Source organism: Sciurus vulgaris (assembly GCF_902686455.1).
Source record: "Sciurus vulgaris genome assembly, chromosome: 3".
In the NCBI taxonomy this organism is placed as follows: domain Eukaryota; kingdom Metazoa; phylum Chordata; class Mammalia; order Rodentia; family Sciuridae; genus Sciurus; species Sciurus vulgaris.
In genome coordinates, this window is record NC_136463.1 from 46872388 (window position 1) to 46893604 (window position 21217).

The 21217-nt window shown below is 37.6% G+C and overlaps 1 protein-coding gene across 1 annotated transcript in view; it reads left to right on the plus strand.

Moving 5' to 3' along the window:
* Positions 1 to 9727, plus strand: part of TEKT3 (tektin 3) — a 47082-nt gene extending 37355 nt beyond the window's left edge. Inside the window, exon 8 of the mRNA XM_079131166.1 lies at positions 1830 to 9727. Coding sequence (XP_078987292.1) covers positions 1830 to 2046 — 217 coding nt within the window. The 3' untranslated portion in view covers positions 2047 to 9727. The remainder of the gene's footprint in view (positions 1 to 1829) is intronic.
* Positions 9728 to 21217: the final 11490 nt, after the last annotated feature.

The following is a 21217-nucleotide window of genomic DNA, read 5'->3' on the forward strand; positions in this document are numbered from 1 at the left end:
ATCTGCAGATATGAAGGACAGACCATACTTGGAGTTATGTTTTGAACAGTTTAGAGCCAGAGAGGCAGTAATTAAAAGCAACCGATTGGTAGTTCCATACAAAACTGTAAGAGTTACCTAAATTCCTTGTACCTCAGTTTTGCCATCTGTAAAATGGAGAAAAGCATCGTATCTAATTCTTGATGTTGTTATAAAGGTTAAATTTTCTGATTATGTAAAGAACTTAGAATAATATACATGTGGTGGAGTAATCAATAAATGAGCTGTTATTATTATTTTTTTCTTTTTATAACCTATTCCTATTCTTTCCTTTAAGGGTCATGTGATCACATCATTGGAATATTTTTGGGGCACAAAGGGAGCCCTAGTTTAATTGCTCTTTGGGAAGAGAAAAGACTTTCTAAATTAAAATACAATAGAAGAAATTTCAAAGGAAAAGAGGAAAATATTTGGCTTATTAAAAATTGAAATCTTATGCATAACAAAACATAAATGAATTTGAAAGGCAAACAACAAAATAAGGGAACACATTTTCCAAAAACATAACAATAAAAAAATCAGTATGCCTAATGTATTTACAGAGCATTATGCAAATACTAAGATAAATAGAAACATCCCAATTGAAAAATGAACAAAAGACAGGGAAAGGCAATTAACAGAAGAAATGGAAAATAGCAAATGGACAGTTAGGTAAAATCTAATAATACAAAGAAATGAAAATTATAACAGGGTTGATTAAAATAATTTGAAGAGATACCAGATTTCCATGAAATTATACCATTTTCCGTTCTATTTAATAAAAAATGCATGTTGTTTTTCATCATTGAAACACAATTAGACCTGCAACTTGTTTCAAGGTTTATGTAGCTGATTTCACACACTATCATTTTTCTGTTGTATTAATTTGGGGGGGGGGGGTGGCGTACAGAGGATTGAACCCAGGGCTGCTTAACCACTGAGCCTCATCCCCAGTCCTTCCTTATTTTTTATTGTTTTTATTTTGAGACAGGGTCTCACTAAGTTACTGAGGGCTTCCCTAAGTTTCTGAGGATGGCTTTGAACTTGTGATCCTCCTGCTTCAGCATCCAGAGCTGCTGAGATTATAGGCATGTGCCACCACACCCAGCTCTCATTAAGTTTTCAAAAAAAAACAAATGTATTTAACTCTGGGACCTTGTGGTATTCCTTTGGGATGTTGCTGAGAGGATGGACACTAACATTTGAGGAGTTCCCCATTAAGTGTCCCCCTAGTGGGATATGTTAGCAGGTTGGGTAGACTTCTAGCCACTGAAAACTGTTGGGTGGCCCTCTGCTCTCAACTATAAAGATAATTTTCAATGCCAAAATAAATGTTAAAAAACCTATCTTAAGTTTTCATTTTCTCTATTTTTACTATTAAAAAAAATCAAATGTTTAAAAGTTTTCCTCCTCCTTTTGAAATATAATATCTAATATATCTAATATACATTTATGTGCATGTATAAAGTGTGTGTGTGTGTGTGTGTGTGTGTGTGTGTGTGTGTGTGTGTAAATTAAGATTTCTGGTGCCCCAAGAATATTTTTAGTTCACCTTTTGGATTATGGGGCATAGTTAATAGGAAGGACCTTTATATGATTCTTGAATCATCTACAAACATTTCTTTCTTTCCTATATAAAGTTGTTCTGACATTGGAGTAGTCCCTGTGCTGCTGGGGATTCTGTGTGTCTTGCACCATAGCAGCTACATCTCTGATAGGAATTCTGTAACCACCATGACTTTAATTTAGCTAAAATCAAGCCTTAGGAGTGTGATATCTGCTAATCCAACTATGCTTATTTCCTCACACAGCCTTGTTAATGAGGTCTATGAGGTCGATGACACCATCCAGACCTTGCAGCAGCGCCTGAGGGAAGCAGAGGACACTCTGCAGTTCCTGGTCCACACCAAAGCTACCCTGGAGCATGACCTGGCTGTCAAAGCCAACACCCTGTACATCGACCAGGAAAAATGCATGGGCATGCGCAGGAGCTTCCCCAACACCCTCCGACTGGTTGGCTACTGTTAGGGACCCTGCCAAGAGTGGTTTTGATGGTCCTAAGCAAAAGGAGAACCAGGATGCTGACTTAGCTTTTAACTGAGTGCTATATATATTCACATATTAAAGCATTGTATTGATAGAAATATACCAATTGCTTGTCTCGGAAAGATTTTTGTATGTGTCTAAACCTTATTTTCTACTATCTCGTAGGCTTCTGGGTTATGAGAAATAGATAAAGAAGTACAACCAATTAATGGAGAAGGTAGGCAAGATGATTTGTTGGATTCTTATTGTTTTAGACAGCTTTTTTGTGGTTTGTGACCACAAGACCAAATAAGAACAATTTTAGAGAAGAGAAAGTTTATTTGATCACAATCCACAGATGACTGGCTCCATTGCACTGGGCCCAAGGTGAGGCAAAACATCATGGTGGAAGAGTGGTGGACAAAAGTAGCTCAGGACAAGACCTCAGGAAGAAGAGATAGAGCTCCAATCACCAGGAACACAGTATAAACCCCAAAGGCACATTCCCAGTGGCTCACCTCCTCTAGCCATACCCTACCTGCTTATAGTTAGCACCCACTCAATCCATTCAAGTAGATTAATGTACTGATTAGGTTAAGGCTCTCATAACTTGATCATTTCATCTCTGAAATGTCTCTTATTGTCTTACACTTGAACTTTTAAGGGACATCTCAAATCTAAACTGTAACACTTATTATTCTGTGTATAACATAAATGGGCTGGAAAGCAGGACTGCATTATCCATGAGCCGCCCAGGTCAGGAATCACAGTGCTATAGTTCGGAAGTTGAATGTCCCCCAAAGGTTCATGTGGTAAAGGCTGGATCCTCAGTGCAGTACTATTGGGAAGAGGTGGGATCTTTAGGAGGTGGGGCCTAGTAGGAGGTCCATAGGTCATAGGACTGTGCCCTGCCCTTGAAGGTGATTGTAGACCAGCCTTTTCCTCTTCTTTTCTTTTCTGGCCAAGGGGTATGCAGTTTTCTTGGCCACTTTCTTCCATTGCCACCCAGCACGCCAGAGACCCAAAGCAATGAATCTGCAGATCTTGGCCTAGAACATCTAAAACTGTGACCAAAATAAACCTTTTCTTTTTATAAGTTAATTACCTCAGGTACTTTGTTATGGAGAACAAAAGTTTACTAGCACCTCAAAACAGGTTTCATTTTGAACTCTGCCTCAAAGGATATGCATAGAGAAGTGGAAAGGCCTTTGGGTATGAGGTGGTTGCGGTAATATGAGCAAAAACATTGGTAGGAAAACACAAAGTACATTTGGAACAATAGTAAATAGATATTTTTGTGATTCATATTTTAGGGTATATATAAAGAAGTAAAATAATGTGATACCTGGAAGAGAAGCAGGCAGGAGATTTTCAACTCCAGGTGAAGGCACTGGGGAGCTGATGTGTGTCTCTAGGCAGGGAAAATGTCTTTATGAAAGTAATGCTTGAGCAATGAAAGTTTGAAATGGAGAAATGACAATAGAAACAAAGAAGATGTGCAAAAGCTTATGACAAGTCTACAGGGCTTGGGAGAAATCTTTACATATGGGGTGCTAACAGACACAGGAGGACAAAGAGGAGTTGATGTTAGATGGGATGGTAAAAGGGAAAACTGCTTAAATTTCAGGAGGCCCTATGGTATCTCAAAGGTTGCCTTTTAAAATAACTTTTGCTATGGTTTAAGTATGTCCCTCAGAATTTATGTACTGGAAACTTAATCCCCAAAGTCCTATGTTAATGGTATGTGAAAGTGAGGCCTTTGGGGAGTGATTGGATCCTGAGGGATTTGTCCTCATAAATGAATTAATCCATTCATAGTTAATGGATTAATGATTTTTTTTTAAATTCCCCACACTATGTTACTCAGTCATAGCAACAACAAAAATGAAAGATAAGACAATTGTTTTGATTGCAAGTGAAAAACATTGACATTGCAAATGAAAAACATTGACATGACATGTATTTTTTTAAAAAACAGAGAAAACAAAAATTCACATACAATAAGATTCTTGAAAAAAATTTCCTGAAAATCACTCATTATTACAAAACCCAGAAATAGTGAAGTTTTTCAAAATTTTATTGAACGTTCATTTATCCATGACTGTTGTTTAGGTTACACATGAGGTGTCCTTCAAAAGCTCAATCCAAGAAGTTTAGAGGTAAAATGATTGGATTATGAGAGCATTAAACTAATCAGTGCATTAATCCCCTGATAGGGTTTAACTGGGTGGTGACTGTAGGCAGATAGGGCATAGGAGGAGGTGGGTCATGAAGTGTGCCTTTGGGGTATATAGTTTGTTCCTGGTGAGTGAAGCTCTCTCTGCTTTCTGATTGTCATGTTCTGGGCTGCCTTCCTTCACCACACCTTTCCATCATGATGTTCTGCCTCAAATCAGGCACAAGGAAATGGGGCCAGCTGTCTTATGGACTCAGACCTCTGACACTGTGAGCCCCCAAATAAACTTTTCCTCCTCAAACTGTTCTTGTCAGGTCTTTTAGTCACAGCAGTGAAACAGTAGACTAAAACAACTATATGCACTATACTGTTTTAATTAGTTTTCCTTTGTTGTGACAAAAAGACCTGATGAGAACAATTTAGAGGATGGAAAGTTTATTTTGGATTCATTTTCAGAGGTTCAGTCCATGACTGGCCAACTCCATTGCTCTGGGACTAAATTGAGGCAGAAGAGCATGGTGGAGGAAATGTGCTCAGCTCATGACAGCCAGGAAGCAGAGACAGCATAAGGAGCCAGGGATATAGTCTCCAAAGACACAGCCCCAGTGATGTAAGTTCACCAGCCACACCCAACTGCCTACAGTTACCTACCACCCAGTATCCATTCAAATTATTAATCCATCAAATTTTAATCCAAAGATTAGGTCATGGCTGTCATAGCTAATCATCTAAGCTCTCAATATTGCAGTGTTACCTAACACATGAACTTTCAAGGGATATCCAAACTATAACCTATACATATGTGTGTGTGTATTTCCAAAGATAAATAGTATGTGATATTTATATTTAAATGCATAATTAATAACATATTTGGGATCACACTGCTAAATGTTGCTTGTGAGAATTTCTGCACAGACCAAAGAAGAAAATTAAAATCTTCCATACTTCTTAATTAACTATATATTTTAATATATGTGTATTTTATTTCTCTATATTAATATTTTCCTCTCAAAAAATCAAATCATACTGAATAAAGTAGCTAGCTAGCATTTATAAAGTACTAATTGTGGGTCATACATACTTCTCAATGCCTCAATCACCTCACTTATCCTTTCTCTGTCTAATATACTCCATCCATGTTGTTAAACTTTACAACTTCATTTTAATGGCTTTTAAATATTCTATTATATTGAGGTTCCGGAATTTTTTATAACCATTTCCCTATTATTGGATATTTATATTGTTCCTGTCTCTTCTCTGGCATAAACAATGTAGCAAGATTTAATCTTACTAGATAAAAGTTTGGAAACATTGTTCGTATTTTTCCTTGGGATAAGTTTATAGATATGGAATCCTCAGATCAAAAGTTATGCACATTTTGAAACGGTTTTCACAATGTGTTGTCAAATCGCCCTCCCTGAAGTTCCTGTCATTCATTCTTCATTCCCATCGGCATGTCTGAGAGGGCTTGTCTTTGTGCATCTTTGATAATCCTACATTATATATGTTTTACCATTGATAATCTGGCATATGTATCATTGTTTTAACAGCTATTGGTTGGGAGATTACTGATATAGAATTCTTTCCATTTGGCATTGGTATTTTTTCTTTTGGGAATTGCTCATTCCTCTTAATGGCCTGTTTTCCCCACTCTTAATCATTTTAACCTTCTTTTTAGCCTCTTAAAAACTTAAAGTTTTTTCCACTTATTTTTTAAGAGTTGCCAGCATATAAATCATGATATTTTTATTATGTGTACTGAATGTATATTCTTTGTTTCTTGCCTTTACATTTTTTTTAAGTACAGAATCAAAAACACATAAATGTATTCTGTATGAATTAGACCTTTGTGGTTATGCTCAGAAAGCACTTTCTCATTCCAAGAGTATGTACTTCTAATTGTTTTACAATTTCTCAAATTACACTTAACTATCTGTGATCCCTGTTGAAGTGTTGTGGACTGTATACTAGCTATGAAATGGGAAGATGTGACCGCAGAAGGTAGAGGTTTTCTCTCTTTCCTCTCATATTTCTCTCTACTCTTATGTCCCCCATCCCATCCTCTTAGTGTTTCCATATGTCTTTGTTTTCCTTGCTCGGCCTTAACCATTGTCTATTAATTCCAAACTCCATTTGCTCCTTCATTTTCTCCTCCTCTGCCTCCTGCTTCCTCTACCTCATCCACCTTTCTCTTCTTCCTTCTCCTTTTTCCTCTCTCTCCATCTCCCTCCTCTGTTTCTTAAAAATGCTTTAAGACCTTGGTTAGTCAATTTCACAAAACACCTTAAAATGCCAGAAGAGCCGACATACGGATGATAAACTTGTACCAGAGCTATTTTTGAAGACTGAGGATATCATTTTAGAAATCAAATTGTAGGTTTTGTAATTCTCCCTTAGCTTCTAATGGAAAGAAAGATATATGAATGCCACTAAAACATTTGCCAATTAGAGTAATCAAATGTTAGCAGTCACAATTGTATGGGTTTTCAAAAATATAAATTCCACATATCTCTTACTTGTTGTGTTTGGGGAAAATCTTTCTGACCTTTTCTATGAATCGCATTATTTTTAAATTTTTGAGGACTACATTCTCATGTGGTCTTTTTTACTTAAGTCCATATTCCTGGCATTACAAGACTGTGATGGGAAGAAAATGTAGTGCAGACATAGAAAAAAGTCTAGTTTTTTTGTTATTTTGGTAAACCGTGGGCAAAGCTAAATTTTGCAAATAAACATTTGGTTTCCAGTCTAAAACATTGCTGCTGCTTTGTGGGGGTACTTATTCCAACATTGAAGTCCACAAGTAGCCAAGACTTAGAGAATGTGGTCATATTTAAAAATCTCAGGACTACAAGTATATCGTCTCATGATCTGCCTTTATCTACTTAGGCACAAACTATCTTTAATATTATGTGGCCTTAGAAGGGTTGCTGGAATGTCAAAGGCTTCCACTTACCCAAGCATCATTCAGATTTAGAAATATGTGTAACTGCCCCTAAATAGCCAAGCCACCTATAATTTTAGTAATTTCCATTTATGTCTCTGGAGAGTGTTGTCATAAACACCTCTCACCTGGCACTTTTGCCTCCCAAGTTCATGCTGTAAATAGCTGAACCATGGAGTCTGGTTTTAGGTTATAATTTTTTTTGTTTTGTTTTGTTTTGTTTTGCACTGAGAACATGGATGGATTCCTTCCCTTTGTGTATGTGGTGGGGGTGGAGCTGCTGCTTGTCTTTGTACCTCATGTCTTCCCTTTCAGCCTCTTTCTAGCCTTGGCTCTTGCACTGTTCCCAGGGGGGCTGAATGTACCATTGGTTCCATTGCCAAGACCAGTCTTGCATGCAAAGTGCTCCAATAATATTTTCTGAACGCTATTGTTTTAGTTTTTCATTGCTGTGACCAAATGACCTGACAAGAACAACTTAGAGGAGGAAAAGCTTATTTTGGCTCATAGTTTCAGTGGTTCAGTCCTTGATTGGTCAACTCAACAGCTCTGGATCTGAAGTTAAGAAGAACAACGTCATGGCAGAAGGGCATGGTGGAGGAAAGCATTTCAGGACATGACAGCCAGGACATAGAGAGAGAGAGAGAGAGAGAGAGAGAGAGAGAGAGAGAGAGAGAGAGAGAGAGAGAGAGAGAGAGACAGACAGCACTCTGTTCACCAGGGACAAAATGGAAACCTCCAAATGGCATACCCAATGACCTACTTCTTCTAGCCACACTCTACCTCCTTATAGTTTCCACCCACTTAATCCATACCAGTGGATTAACCCACTGATTAGATAGACTAAAGCTCTCATAATCTAATCATTTCTCTTCTGAATATTCTTGCATTGTCTCACACATCACACATGAGCTTTTGGGGGGACACCCCATATCGAAACCATAACACCTACCCATATTAAAACATCTGGCATGGCAATTTTTCATGCACTCATGGGGGAGAAAGGTAACACCTAATCTCTTCATCAGGGATGGCAAATGGATTTCACCTGAGGTGTGTGGGGCACCTGATCCATTGGGAATGCTTATTTGGAGTGTTGAGTTGGGAGGGATCCTGAGGCTACATTTGAGCCTAGACCTCAAAATAATCTAGAGGTCAAATAGTTCTAGCTGCAGGTAGTCCAGAATGAATAAATGTTGGCACATGCATATCATCACTGCTCTCTTAACCATTATGAAAACTCCTTTTAGTTCAGGTCCTCCTCTTTTAAATCAGAAGGATGCTATGTTTTACCCTACGGCTCATTCCCCTGGAAGCTTGTTTGCTGATTTTGCAAGGAGTTAACAGCAGACCCTTTCTGCTACTTACTTTTTCCTCTCAGCCTGTGAAGACCCCTAAAGACATCACCATAAGCCAAAAAGCAACTCAGATGTCACTGCAGTGGAGTGGAAAAAGAGCCCGATTGGGGATAGAGATACCACTGCTATTCTCAATGATATCTCCTGCATATGGGTAGGCTAGGGGAATCATAAAATAACTTCTATTTCTCATTCATAACCTTTCCTTCCTATAAGGTAAAGGTTAACTTTAAGGCGAAGTTATATGTCTGGACTAGGCTTCAAATTTCCCTTTTGTCATTTGAGTCCCTGTAGTTACTCATACATACGAACACCCTTCCTACTTTCACAAAAATGGGGCCCTCACTTTTCTGAGAACCTGCTCTTTAGGGGAAACTAAAGTATTTTCTGATAACAAAAATTTCTGTTTGTATTGGATAATGTCCATTTGCTTTCAACAAGTTGGTTGTCTTCATATCCTGATACCAGCCCACTCTATGTGTGAAGACAAGACAGAGGGTCCTTAAGGAAAACATGGATGGGGAACCTGAGAGGAGAGTAATGAGCTAGCACTACACACAAGACCCCAAAGCACCACATATACCACAATGGAAAAGATTAAAGCATCAAGGCTTTGCAAGAGTGCTGGATGGGGCTAATGGGGTCCCCAGTTCCCTAAGGTAGAATGTTATGGATGTCGGTCAAGCTCTTGAGGTGTTCCAAATATTCATGTCCTTGTAATGCCTCCCTTCCTTGAATGTGGACTGACTGTGATTACTTAATCCAAAGAAGGCAATGGAAGAAGCTCTGCGCCAATTCCAGACCTAAACCTCATAAAGTCCTGGAAGGTTCTGCTTGTACGCTTCTGGAAACTTGCTTCCACGTAAGAAGTCTGAGATTACCATGCTGTGAGGAATTCCAAGCAGCGACATGGGGAGATTTATGTGGAGGAAAATTAAGTCTTTGTGGTAAATGGATGAAGTTGGAGAATATCATGCTAAGTGAAATAAGCCCAACCCCCCAAACCACAGGCAGAATGTTTTCTCTGATATGTTAATTCACAATAAGGGGTGGGGTGGGGGTTGGCTAGGGAAGAATAGACTTACTTTATATTAAGTAGAGGGGAGTGAAGGAAAGGGAAGGCATATGGGGATCCTACAATATATACAATCAGAAAAATGAGAAATTGCACTCCGTTTATGTCTGATTTATCAAAATGTATAAATGCATTTTACTGTCATGTGCAGCAAAAATTTTTTAAAAAACTAAGTCTTTGGCCAGTTGTTCTAGATATGCTCTCAGGCTAGGCCAGCACCAATGGATAGCATACAGTGAGACCATTTTGGATCTTCCTGCTCATTTGGTACCTCAGCTGACAGCACATTAAGCAAAAGAACTACGACCTTGTCATTGACAGTAGCAACATTCAAACCTTACTACATTCCTCTTTTCCAAAGTAGCTCAGATTTAAATTCAGGTCTTGCACAAGTACAACACAATTAGTGAAACCGAAACCAGAGTTAGAGCTATGAGACAGTCTAAGAAATAAGTTTTTTAAGCCACCATAACACAGTAGGGTACACTTTAGAAGATTTGAGTAGATATTGAGGTGATGCCACACCATCCCAACTGGAACAGGGCAGAAGTGGCACTTTGGCAAGAGATTGTTCTAAACTAACAAATAGGGGTTTGTATTTTGGAGAGAGTTTACAGAAATACATAACAGTTTTTTTTTTAAAAATACTTTTTAGGTGTCAATGGATTTTTATTTTATTTATTTATTTGTATGTGGTGCTAAGAAATGAACCCAGTTCCTCACACATGCAAGGCAAGTGCTCCACCACCGAGCCACAACCCCAGCCCTATATAACAGTTTTGAATGAATGAAATTGTTAAATAAAAACATATTATTGGCCTTATTACTTAGAAAAGAAACCACTTGCCACAGGTGTGATTACACACATAGGAGAGAGTACACTACATTTGTTTTAAATGAACACTTTCCGTATTTTAAGAAAATTATTGATGGAAGTGTCGTCCCTGCTTCCTAGAGTAGAGAACTCAAGAAAAGTCACCACTGATGGTATGCCACTGACCTTCATGTCAAATACTATTTGATTTGTTTTGTATTCTACTTAACCAGTATGTCCCATTAACTTATATTTAGGACACCTATAAAAAAATTAAATTGAGCAACAAATATACCACTTATGGTCACTTCAAAATAAGTATTTATGTTTTCAAAGTTCTAAGCTTTTGAGAAAAGTAGTAGGTGAATGACAAGTATGTTTAATACACATATATAGAGACATATAATTTATATAAAAATATATAAAGGATATGTGAGTTCTATGTTATGATTTCCAATCTATTTTAGTATATTCATGTCAACTTCATTGAAATATTGGCAGAATTGAACACTCTGGATTTAATAGGTTAAATTATAATATTTTGAAAAAAAATAAATGATTATTTTCCATAAGGAAGAATTGTAGCATGGATCAGGTTCAGACAGATCCCTCAGTATTTGTAGGGGATTGATTCCACAGCCCCTTGCAGATAACAAACTCAATGGATACTCAAGTCCTTTATGTAAAATGATGTGACATTTTCATATGACCTATGCACATCCTCCCATATAAGTTAAATCAATTCTGAATTACTTATAATACCTAATTCAATGTAAATGCTATGTATAAAGTTGTTATACTCTATTGCTTAGGGAATAGTCAATAAGGAAAAATTCTGTACATGTTGTATATAGATGCAATTTAAAAAAATATTTTAGTTGTCAATTCATCTTATATTTAATTTATTTATATGTGATGCTGAGTATTGAATCCAGGGTTTCATACATGCCAGGCAAGTACTATACCACTGAGCCACAACTCCAGCCCCAGATGCAATTTTTAAAAAATAATTTCAAACCATGGTTGACCAAATCCAGATACAGACCTCATGAAAACAGAAGGCTGAGTGTAAATGTAAAATATAAAATAATTTTGAGGTGAAGGAAGCTATTGGGTACAATGCAGAAAGTAGGTAGACACATGATGGCTTATTCTACATGCTGAGCAGAAGCTATAACACAGAAAGAAAAAGAATTGAGGACGTATGAATTAAACTTTGCAATTGGGAACCAACTAGGGTAGTCATTAGTACTATAATCAAATTATTTCCAACATTTCACCTTTCTGGCCCTTTGTGGATGGGTACCCCCATGTGACTGAATGGAAGGGAGGTGAGTCATTTCAGGCATATGTATTTGATTGCCAATGTGAGACCCTCCAAAATTCTGTTCCATTTTACATGACAAACCAGAAACATTTCAGATATTTCTTGAGTGACCACAATAAGAATTTACCTGCTTACACATTGTAGCCATGTAACACAGGTAAGAAATATATCTATGGTTTTAAGTCACTGATAATTTTGGCTTGCTTGCTACTACACCCTAATCTAGCCTATCCCGATAAATACACCAGTCATAAGAAACTGCTGAGTACAGGGACTATATGGTGGATGGTCATTTTCTCTGTGAAATTCAGACTCTGTCCTTTCTCAGAAGGCAAGTTGTGAGATCCAAGACGGCGGACTAGAGGGTGGTTGCATCTCCCATTGCTCCAGAATTCAGGATTCAAGAAGGGGAGGTATTGAGAGACTCGGACCACCATAGAGCTGTGGGGTAAGTCTCTCCCACCAGGTGAAGCTCGGCCGGGGTGGCAGGCCCGGCCAGGGGCAGCTTCTTGGAACAGGGCAGGGCAGCGAGAGTCTTCCCCAAACAACCCTGCTCTCTCCTGTGGCAGGCTCAATCCACAGCCAGATTTTAGGATCAGGCCTTCCCAGTGAGAGCTTTTCCTCACAGAGCCAACCCTAAGCCCTGGACCCAGTGGCGGGGCAGCAAGAGACTTCCCCAAGCACCCCTGCTCCCTCCGGCGGCAGGCACGATCTACAGCCAGCTCATCAGAGCAGGCCCGCCCAGTGAGAGCTTTTCCACACAGAGCCAACCCCAAGCCCTGAACCCAGCTCAGGCCCTGGCCTGCAGGTGGCTTCTAGGACCAAGGCAGGACAGGGAGAGGCTTTGCCTGAGCAGCCTGGCTCCCTCAGGTGGGGGCAGGCCCTGTCTATAGCCACTTCTAGGAGTAGGACCACCCTGTGAGAGGATTTCCACACAGAACCAGCCCCCAGCCCTGGACCCAGTAGCGGGCTAGGGGCAGCTTTCTTCAGAAGCACTGCATTATCAAGTTCCTACAAGACTTCAGGCTACTGAAGCCTGGGAGGTGATATACTGGAAATCTACAGGGATACTATAAGCCAATAGAGGAATCTGCAATATCTCAGAGTCCCACTGATATCTGACGAATATTAGAAAACAAGGGAAGAAAATGTCCCAAACAAACCTAGATACTATATCAATAAAACCCAATGAGAGCACAGCAGAAGAAATGTCATAAAGGGAGTTCAGAATGTACATTTTAAAACAATCAGGGAAGGAGACGAGGAGATGAAAGAGCAAATACAGGCATTGAGGGAAGAGATGAAAAAGCAAATGCAGGCATTAAATGATCGCACCAAACAACAGTTAAAAGAGCAAATACGGGAAGCAAAAGATCATTTCAATAAACAGTTAGAGATACTGAAAGAACAAACAAACAAACAAACAGAAATCCTTGAAATGAAGGAAACAATAAACCAAGTTAAAAACTCCATAGAAAGCATAACCAATAGGATAGAACACCTGGAAGACAGAACCTCAGACATTGAAGACAAAATATTTAATCTTTAAAACAAAATTGACCAAACAGAGAAGATGGTAAGAAATCATGAACAGAATCTACAAGAATTATGGGATATCATCAAAAGGCCAAATTTAAGAATTATTGGGATTGAGGAAGGCTTAGAGAAATAAACCAAAAGAATGCACAATCTATTCAATGAAATAATATCAGAAAATTTCCCAGATCTGAAGAATGAAATGGAAAACCAGGTACAAGAGGCTTATAGGATTCCAAATATACAAAATTACAACAGACCCACACCATGGCACATTATTATGAAAATACCTAACATACAACATAAAGACAGAATTTTAAAGGCCGCTAGAGAAAAGAATCAAAATACATTCAGGGGGAAACCAATAAGGATATCAGCAGATTTTTCAATTCAGACCTTAAGAGCTAGAAGGGCCTGGAACAACGTTTACCAAGCCCTGAAAGAAAACAGATGCCAACCAAGAATCTTATACCCAGCAAAACTTACTTTCAGATTAGACAACAAAATAAAATCCTTCCATGATAAACGAAAGCTAAAAGAATTTACAAAGAGAAAACCGGCATTACAGAACATTCTCAGCAAAATATTCCATGAGGAAGAGATGAAAAACAGTGATGCAAATCAGCAATGGGAGGAACTAGCCTAAAGGAATAGCCAATAAAGGAGAAACCAAATCATGTCAAAAACCAAAAATGAGTCAAATGACTGGGAATACAAATCATATCACAATAATAACCCTGAATGTTAATGGCCTGAACTCATCAATCAAAAGACATAGACTGGCAGACTGGATTAAAAAGAAAAATCCAACAATATGCTGCCTGCAAGAGACTCACCTCATAGAAAGAGATACTCACAGATTAAAGGTGAAAGGATGGGAAAAAACATACCATGCACATGGACACAGCAAAAAAGCTGGAGTATCCATCCTCAATTCAGATAATGTGGACTTCAAGCCAAAACTAGTCAGAAGGGATAAAGAAGGACATTACATACTGCTGAAGGGAAGCATAAATCAACAAGACATAAAAATCATAAATATCTATGCCCCAAATATGGGCTCATCCATGTATGTCAAACAAATCCTTCTCAATTTCAGAAATCAAATAGATAACAACACAATAATATTAGGTGATTTTAACACACCTCTCTCACTGCTGCATAGATTGTCCAAAGAAAAATTGAATAAAGAAACCACAGATCTCAATAACACAATCAACAATTTAGACTTAATGCACATATATAGAATATACCATCCAACAAAGAATGAATACACTTATTCTCAACAGCACATGGATCCTTCTCTAAAATAGATCATATTTTATGCCACAAAGCTACTATTAGCAAATACAAGAAGATAGAGATACTACCTTGTATTCTATCAGATCATAATGGATTGAAATTAGAAATAAATGACAGAATAAACAACAGAAACTTCTCTGATACCTAGAGATTAAATAAAACGTTATTATATGATGAATGGATAACAAAAGACATCAGGAGGGAAATAAAAAATTCTTAGAAGTAAACGAGAACAAAGACACATCACATCAAAATCTTTGGGACACTTTGAAAGCAGTAAGTAGAGGAAGATTTATTTCAGGGGCACATTCAACAAAAGAAGTAAAAATCAACAAATAAATGACTTAACAAAACAGCTCAAAGCCCTAGAAAAAGAAGAGCAGACCAACACCAAAAGTAGTAGGAGACAGGAAATAGTTAAAATCAGGCTGAAATCAACAAAATTGAAACAAAAGAAAAAATCAAAAAAACTAATAAAATACAGAGTTGGTTCCTTGAAAAACTAAACAAGATTGATAAACCCTTAGCCACACTAACAAAGAGAAAGAGAGAGAAAACTCAAATTACTAAAATTTGGAATGAAAAAGGAAATATCACTACAGACACACGTGAAATACAAAACATAATTAGAAGCTATTTTGAAAATCTATACTCCAACAAAACAGAAAACCTCGAAGACATCAACAAGTTTTTAGAGACATATGAATTACCTAAACTGAACCAGGAGGACATACACAACTTAAATAAATCAATTTCAAGCAATGAAACAGAAGAGGTCATGAAAAGCCTACCAACAAAGAAAAGTCCAGGACCAGATGGGTTCTACAAAACCTTTAAAGAAGAGTTCATTCCAATACTCCTCAAAGTATTCCATGAAATAGAAGAGGAGGGAACCCTCTCAAACTCATTCTGTGAAGCCAATATCACCCTGATACCTAAACCAGACAGAGACACATCGAGGAAAGAAAATTTCAGACCAATATCCTTAATGAACATCGACGCAAAAATTCTCAACAAAATTTTAGCAAACCACATACAAAAATATATTAAAAAGATAGTGCACCATGATCAAGTGGGTTTATCCCAGGGATGCAAGGTTGGTTCAACATCCGGAAATCAATAAATGTCATTCAACATATCAACAGACTTAAAGTTAAGAATCACATGATTATTTCAATAGATGCAGAAAAAGCATTCGATAAAATATAGGATCCCTTCATGCTCAAAACACTAGAAAAATTAGGGAGAGTGGGAACATTCCTTAACATTGTAAAGGCCATCTATGCTAAGCTCATGGCCAATTCATTCTAAAATGAAATTGAAAACTGAAAGCATTCCCCCTAAAAACTGGAACAAGGCAGGGATGCCCTCTTTCACCACTTATATTCAACATTGTTCTTGAGACTCTAGCCAGAGCAATTAGACAACCAAGGAAATTAAAGGGATATGAATAGGAAAAGAAAAACTCAAACTATCCCTGTTTGCTGATGACATGATTGTATATTTAGAGGAACCCAGAAATTCCACCAGAAAACTTTTAGAACTCATAAGTGAATTCAGTAAAGTAGCAGGTTACAAGATCAATGCTCATAAATCCAATGCATTTTTATACATAAGTGATGAATCTTCAGAAAGAGAAGTTAGAAAAACTACCCCATTCACAATAGCCTCCAAAAAAAAAAAAAATACTTGGGAATCAATCTCACAAAAGAGGTGAAAGACCTCTACAATGAGAACTACAGAACACTAAAGAAAGAAATTAAAGAAAATCTTAGAAGATGGAAAGATCTCCCATATTCTTGGATAGGCAGAATTAATATTGTCAAATGGCCATATTACCAAAAGTGCTATACAGATTCAATGCAATTCCAATTAAAATCCCAATGATGTACCTTACAGAAACAGAGCAAGCAATTATGAACTTCATCTGGAAGAGTAAGAAACCCAGAATATCTAAAGCAATCCTTAGCAGAAAGAGCGATGCAGGGGGTATCCCAATACCAGATCATCAACTATACTACAAAGTAATAGTAACAAAAACAGCCTGGCATTGGTACCAAAATAGACAGGTAGATCAATGGTACAGAATAGAAGACATGAACACAAACCCAAATAAATACAATTTTCTCATATTAGACAAAGGGACCAAAAATATGAATGGAGAAAAGATAGCCTCTTCAACAAATGGTGCTGGGAAAACTGGAAATCCATATGCAACAGAATGAAATTAAACCCCTATCTCTCACCCTGCAAAACACTCAACTCAAAATGGATCAAGGACCTCGGAATCAGACCAGAGACCCTGCATCTTATAGAAGAAAAAGTAGTTCCAAATCTTCAACATGTTGGCTTAGGATCAGACTTCCTTAACAGGACTCCCATAGCACAAGAAATAAAAGCAAGAATCAACAACTGGGAAAGATTTCAAACTAAAAAGCTTTCTCTCAGCAAAGGAAACTATCAGTAATGTGAAGAGAGAGCCTACAGAGTGGGAGAAAATCTTTGGCACTCATACTTCAGATAGAGCACTAATTTCCAGAATATATAAAGAATTCAAAAAACTACACCAAGAATACAAATAATCCAAGCAACAAATGGGCTAAGGAAATGAGCAGACACTTCACAGAAGAAGATCTATAAGCAATCAACAGATACATATAAAAAAATATTCAACGTCTCTAGTAATAAGAGAAATGCAAATCAAAACTACCCTAAGATTCCATCTCACCCCAATTAGAATGGCGATTATCAAGAACACAAGCAACAATAGGTGTTGGAGAGGATGTGGGGAAAAAGGTACACTCATACATTGCTGGTGGGGTTGCAAATTAGTGCAGCCACTCTGGATAGCAGTATGGAGATTCCTCAGAAAGCTTGGAATGGAACCACCATTTGACCCAGCTATCCCAGTCCTTGGCCTATACCCAAAGGACTTAAAATCAGCATACTACAGAGATACAGCCACATCAATGTTCATAGCTGCTCAATTTACAATAGCCAGATTGTGGAACCAACCTAGATGTTCTTCAATTGATGAATAGATAAAGAAACTGTGGTATATGTATACAATGGAATATTATTCAGCCATAAAGAATGATAAAATTATGGCATTTGCAGGCAAATGGATGAAATTGGAGAATATCATGCTAAGTGAGATAAACCAATCTCAAAAAACCAAAGGATGTATGATCTCGCTGATAAGCGGATGATGACATGTAATGGATGGTGGGAGGGGTTAGTGTTAGATTTAGGGTTAGGTTTAGGGTTAGGGTTAGGGAGAGTGGCAAGAATGGAGAAAGGAACGACTGTATAGAGGGAAAAGAGGGTTGGGAGGGGTGGGGGAAGGGAAAAATAACAGAATGAATCAAACAACATTACCCTATGTAAACTTATGATTACACAAATGGTATGCCTTGACTCCATGTACAGAGAAACAACATGTATCCCATTTGTTTACAATAAAAAATAAAAGAAGGCAAGCTGTAGTGTTGGCTGAGCAATTGAGCATGTGCCCTGTGCATTCCTTAGAAATAGCAGACTAAGACTAGATCTTTTGCCCTTTTAGAAAATAGGACTAGTGGAGGTACTCCAAGCACAGTACCTGTAACACAGAGTTGTAGGTGTTTCCAAGTCTGAGAGCCAGGTCAACTCAAGGCACTTGAGTGTCGATTCTCTCAAAGCCTAGAGGGCTGGAATGGCAAACTCAAATGCTGACAGGGGCAGCCAGGAGACTAATTTTCCTGGTAAACCTCTACTATGATAAAACAACAACAACAACAGTACTATCATGAAGATAAGTGGCAGCTGAAATTCAGCTTCTGAACTGAGGAACATCAGAGAGTGTTGGAGAAGTGAAGAGGAGACTTAGAATAAACTGAAGAGCATGTGCTCATCTAAAGGAATCCACCATTCTGCTCTAGCCAGTTCTCACCAGGAATGTGTTTCTGTGTGGTGGAATATCTGTATCCTACTACTGAAGTTATTGTATCCCTACTAAAAGTCAGGAGGCTCTGGCTTGGGGAGATAAGAGAGGGCAAGACTGAAATACTATTATAATATCTTCATATGCTTATTTTATTCAAACAACTTAATAAGTAGAATAGTAGGATCAAGGAGCCCTGATTTAGTTTTAGAGCTTAGATTTATTATATTTGTACTTCAAATTGTAGCATTGATGGTCACTTGGGCCTGAGATGAACAGAGGCCATGGAATGCATGAATGTATCAAACAGAAATGATAACATGATGAAATCTTAATTTACTGTACCAGTTTAACAGTCCAACAGAAAATGGGGAATTGTATCATTCAGGAGGAACTAAGCCTTATAAGCAAAACTTTAAATCATTGTTGAAAATCAAGAAATATGACCTAACCCATACATCCTTGTCTGCATAAGCAGTATTCTAGTATAGTTTAATTTTGTTTATAAAAAGCAAAAAATGTTTGAAATTCTCTAATACAAACTTTGAGATGGCAATAGGGCAACTAGAAGGAGAGGAACAGTAGCTGAAGGCATGGGCTTCACGTGGCAACTAGGGATCTTGCACAAACTCCAAACCGTAACATTGAAGGACAAGGTGGCACAGAATCTTGTGATTCTTTTCCTTTATTTGATTTTACAGACTGGCTTCATGGTTAGAGCATAATTTGGAGATGAACAATTATCAAATAAAAATTTGAACACCAGACTCAGTGTTACTGCAACACTGGCTCTTCAAAGACATTGAAATAGCTAAAGAATGAAACTAGTCCACAAAATCAGTCAAATGATAAAATGCTCAGGAAAACAAGTTATGTGACTGTTATCATCAAATCGGGTGTTTGTTTTTAAAATGCACACACATGCACATTTGGTTTAGGATGTACTACTTTTAAGGATGTTAGTTTGAACTTTTGGGGGCCAAGATAATGAAGCAAAAGACTTATATTTTATATTTTAATATTATTTAAAATTCTTTGATAACAGAGATACATTATTCTTTAAAAATGATGAACAGTAATTTACGTAATAGGGTAAAATCATATTAAAATGATCTTAATGAACAAATTTTAGTAAGATAAAAGGTCTTCTATAATAGTCATGTGAAAATGATGCAAAGTTTTATATTTAGTATGAAAATATCATTGGGAATATATAGTCAAAGGAAATAAGCTAGGAGAAAACATTAAAATCACATGATGGAAATATGTGAAAGAGGATCCTGGGGATCGATGGGGGGTAGATGTTTGTATGATAAAGTCTCCTGATTGGTATAAATTGTAATTTTTTACACATTTCCTCAATCTTTTCTCTGAGCTAAATACCAACCAGTGCCCTTTGCCTTTTCAACCAAAGGTTTCAATTTCTCAAGTTGATTAATAAACAAAATTCTGAAAGCTACCACTTCCCATTGGAAGCCATAAAATGTCTTTTGGAATTGTTTCATATCTTTGATTTAATAATAGGGGCCCCTGAGTAAGGGAGGGCTACTTTCCATGGTAGCATTTTCCTCTTCCTTCCTATCATTCAATGAACCAGATGATTAGGATGAGACTTTTCAATTATCTGTCTGAATCTCCACTAATCTAATTTCATAGACAACTGGAGTACATCCCAGAGATGCTTGGCTGTCTCCTCCACTTAGTGCCGTCATATTTCTGTTGTCTGTGAAGCTTTTGTTCTAAGCATTTCCCATAAATACTATTTTATGTCATTGTTGGCAGCCACACCACCCTTGTTTTTCCTCTTAGTACTATCCAATAGAATATTCTACAATGATGGAATTGTTCCATATATTCTCTGTCCAAAATGGTAGCTACCAATCACAAGTAGGACTTAAAACTAACCAGAGTTCCACATGAAAATTCAGGACACTTAAACTCAGCAAAGTTGTGTAGTCGTTCAATGTAATGGAGCCAGAATAGAGTAAATCCTACATAAACCCAGATCTGCTGTTCCTCAGTGATCTTTCTCCTTACACTGAATGGATGGTCTCATGCAACTACTTATTTTAAAAGTTTTATAGACGGCCCATTAAATATAATAAATGTTTGGGCGGCACTAAGAAATAAAATTACTTCATTGGATCAAAGATGGGTAAGCAATAAAAGAAGAAAAATCAATTCATTGAACTCCAAGAGCCAAGAATAAAGGAAAGTCCCTGTGTTAAGTCTCAAGAACGCTGAGGAAGGTAGGGAGTATCCTCTGTTCACCTTCTGCAGTCCAGAGGTGCTATATCACTGGTGGTGTTTCACATGAGTCATGCTCTATCTCTGTACTTGACAAGCAAGGCTCTTAATCACTGGAGGGCCTTTAGCACTTTCCATACAGAGGCTACATGTGGTAAATCCCACTTATGCCACCCCATGATTTCAGTAAGAGTGAGGCTAAGTAACTTGCCCGATACCCACATTTATTAGGAAACCAAGTCCAGATTGAAATCCAGATCCTTGTGATCTGAGTGTTAGTTAGGGTCTCAGTAGATATAGATGATGCAAACAGAATCTGTGTACTGTCTCTGGTGGTCTTGTATGCTGGATTAAGACATTTGGACTTCATTTATCCTGCTCGCAGCAGGAAGCTGGCAAAGCTTTTAATTAACTTTCAGTGGAAGCTACTTAGGAAGTAGAAAGTGAGATGGATATACTAGTGGTGGTGTTAG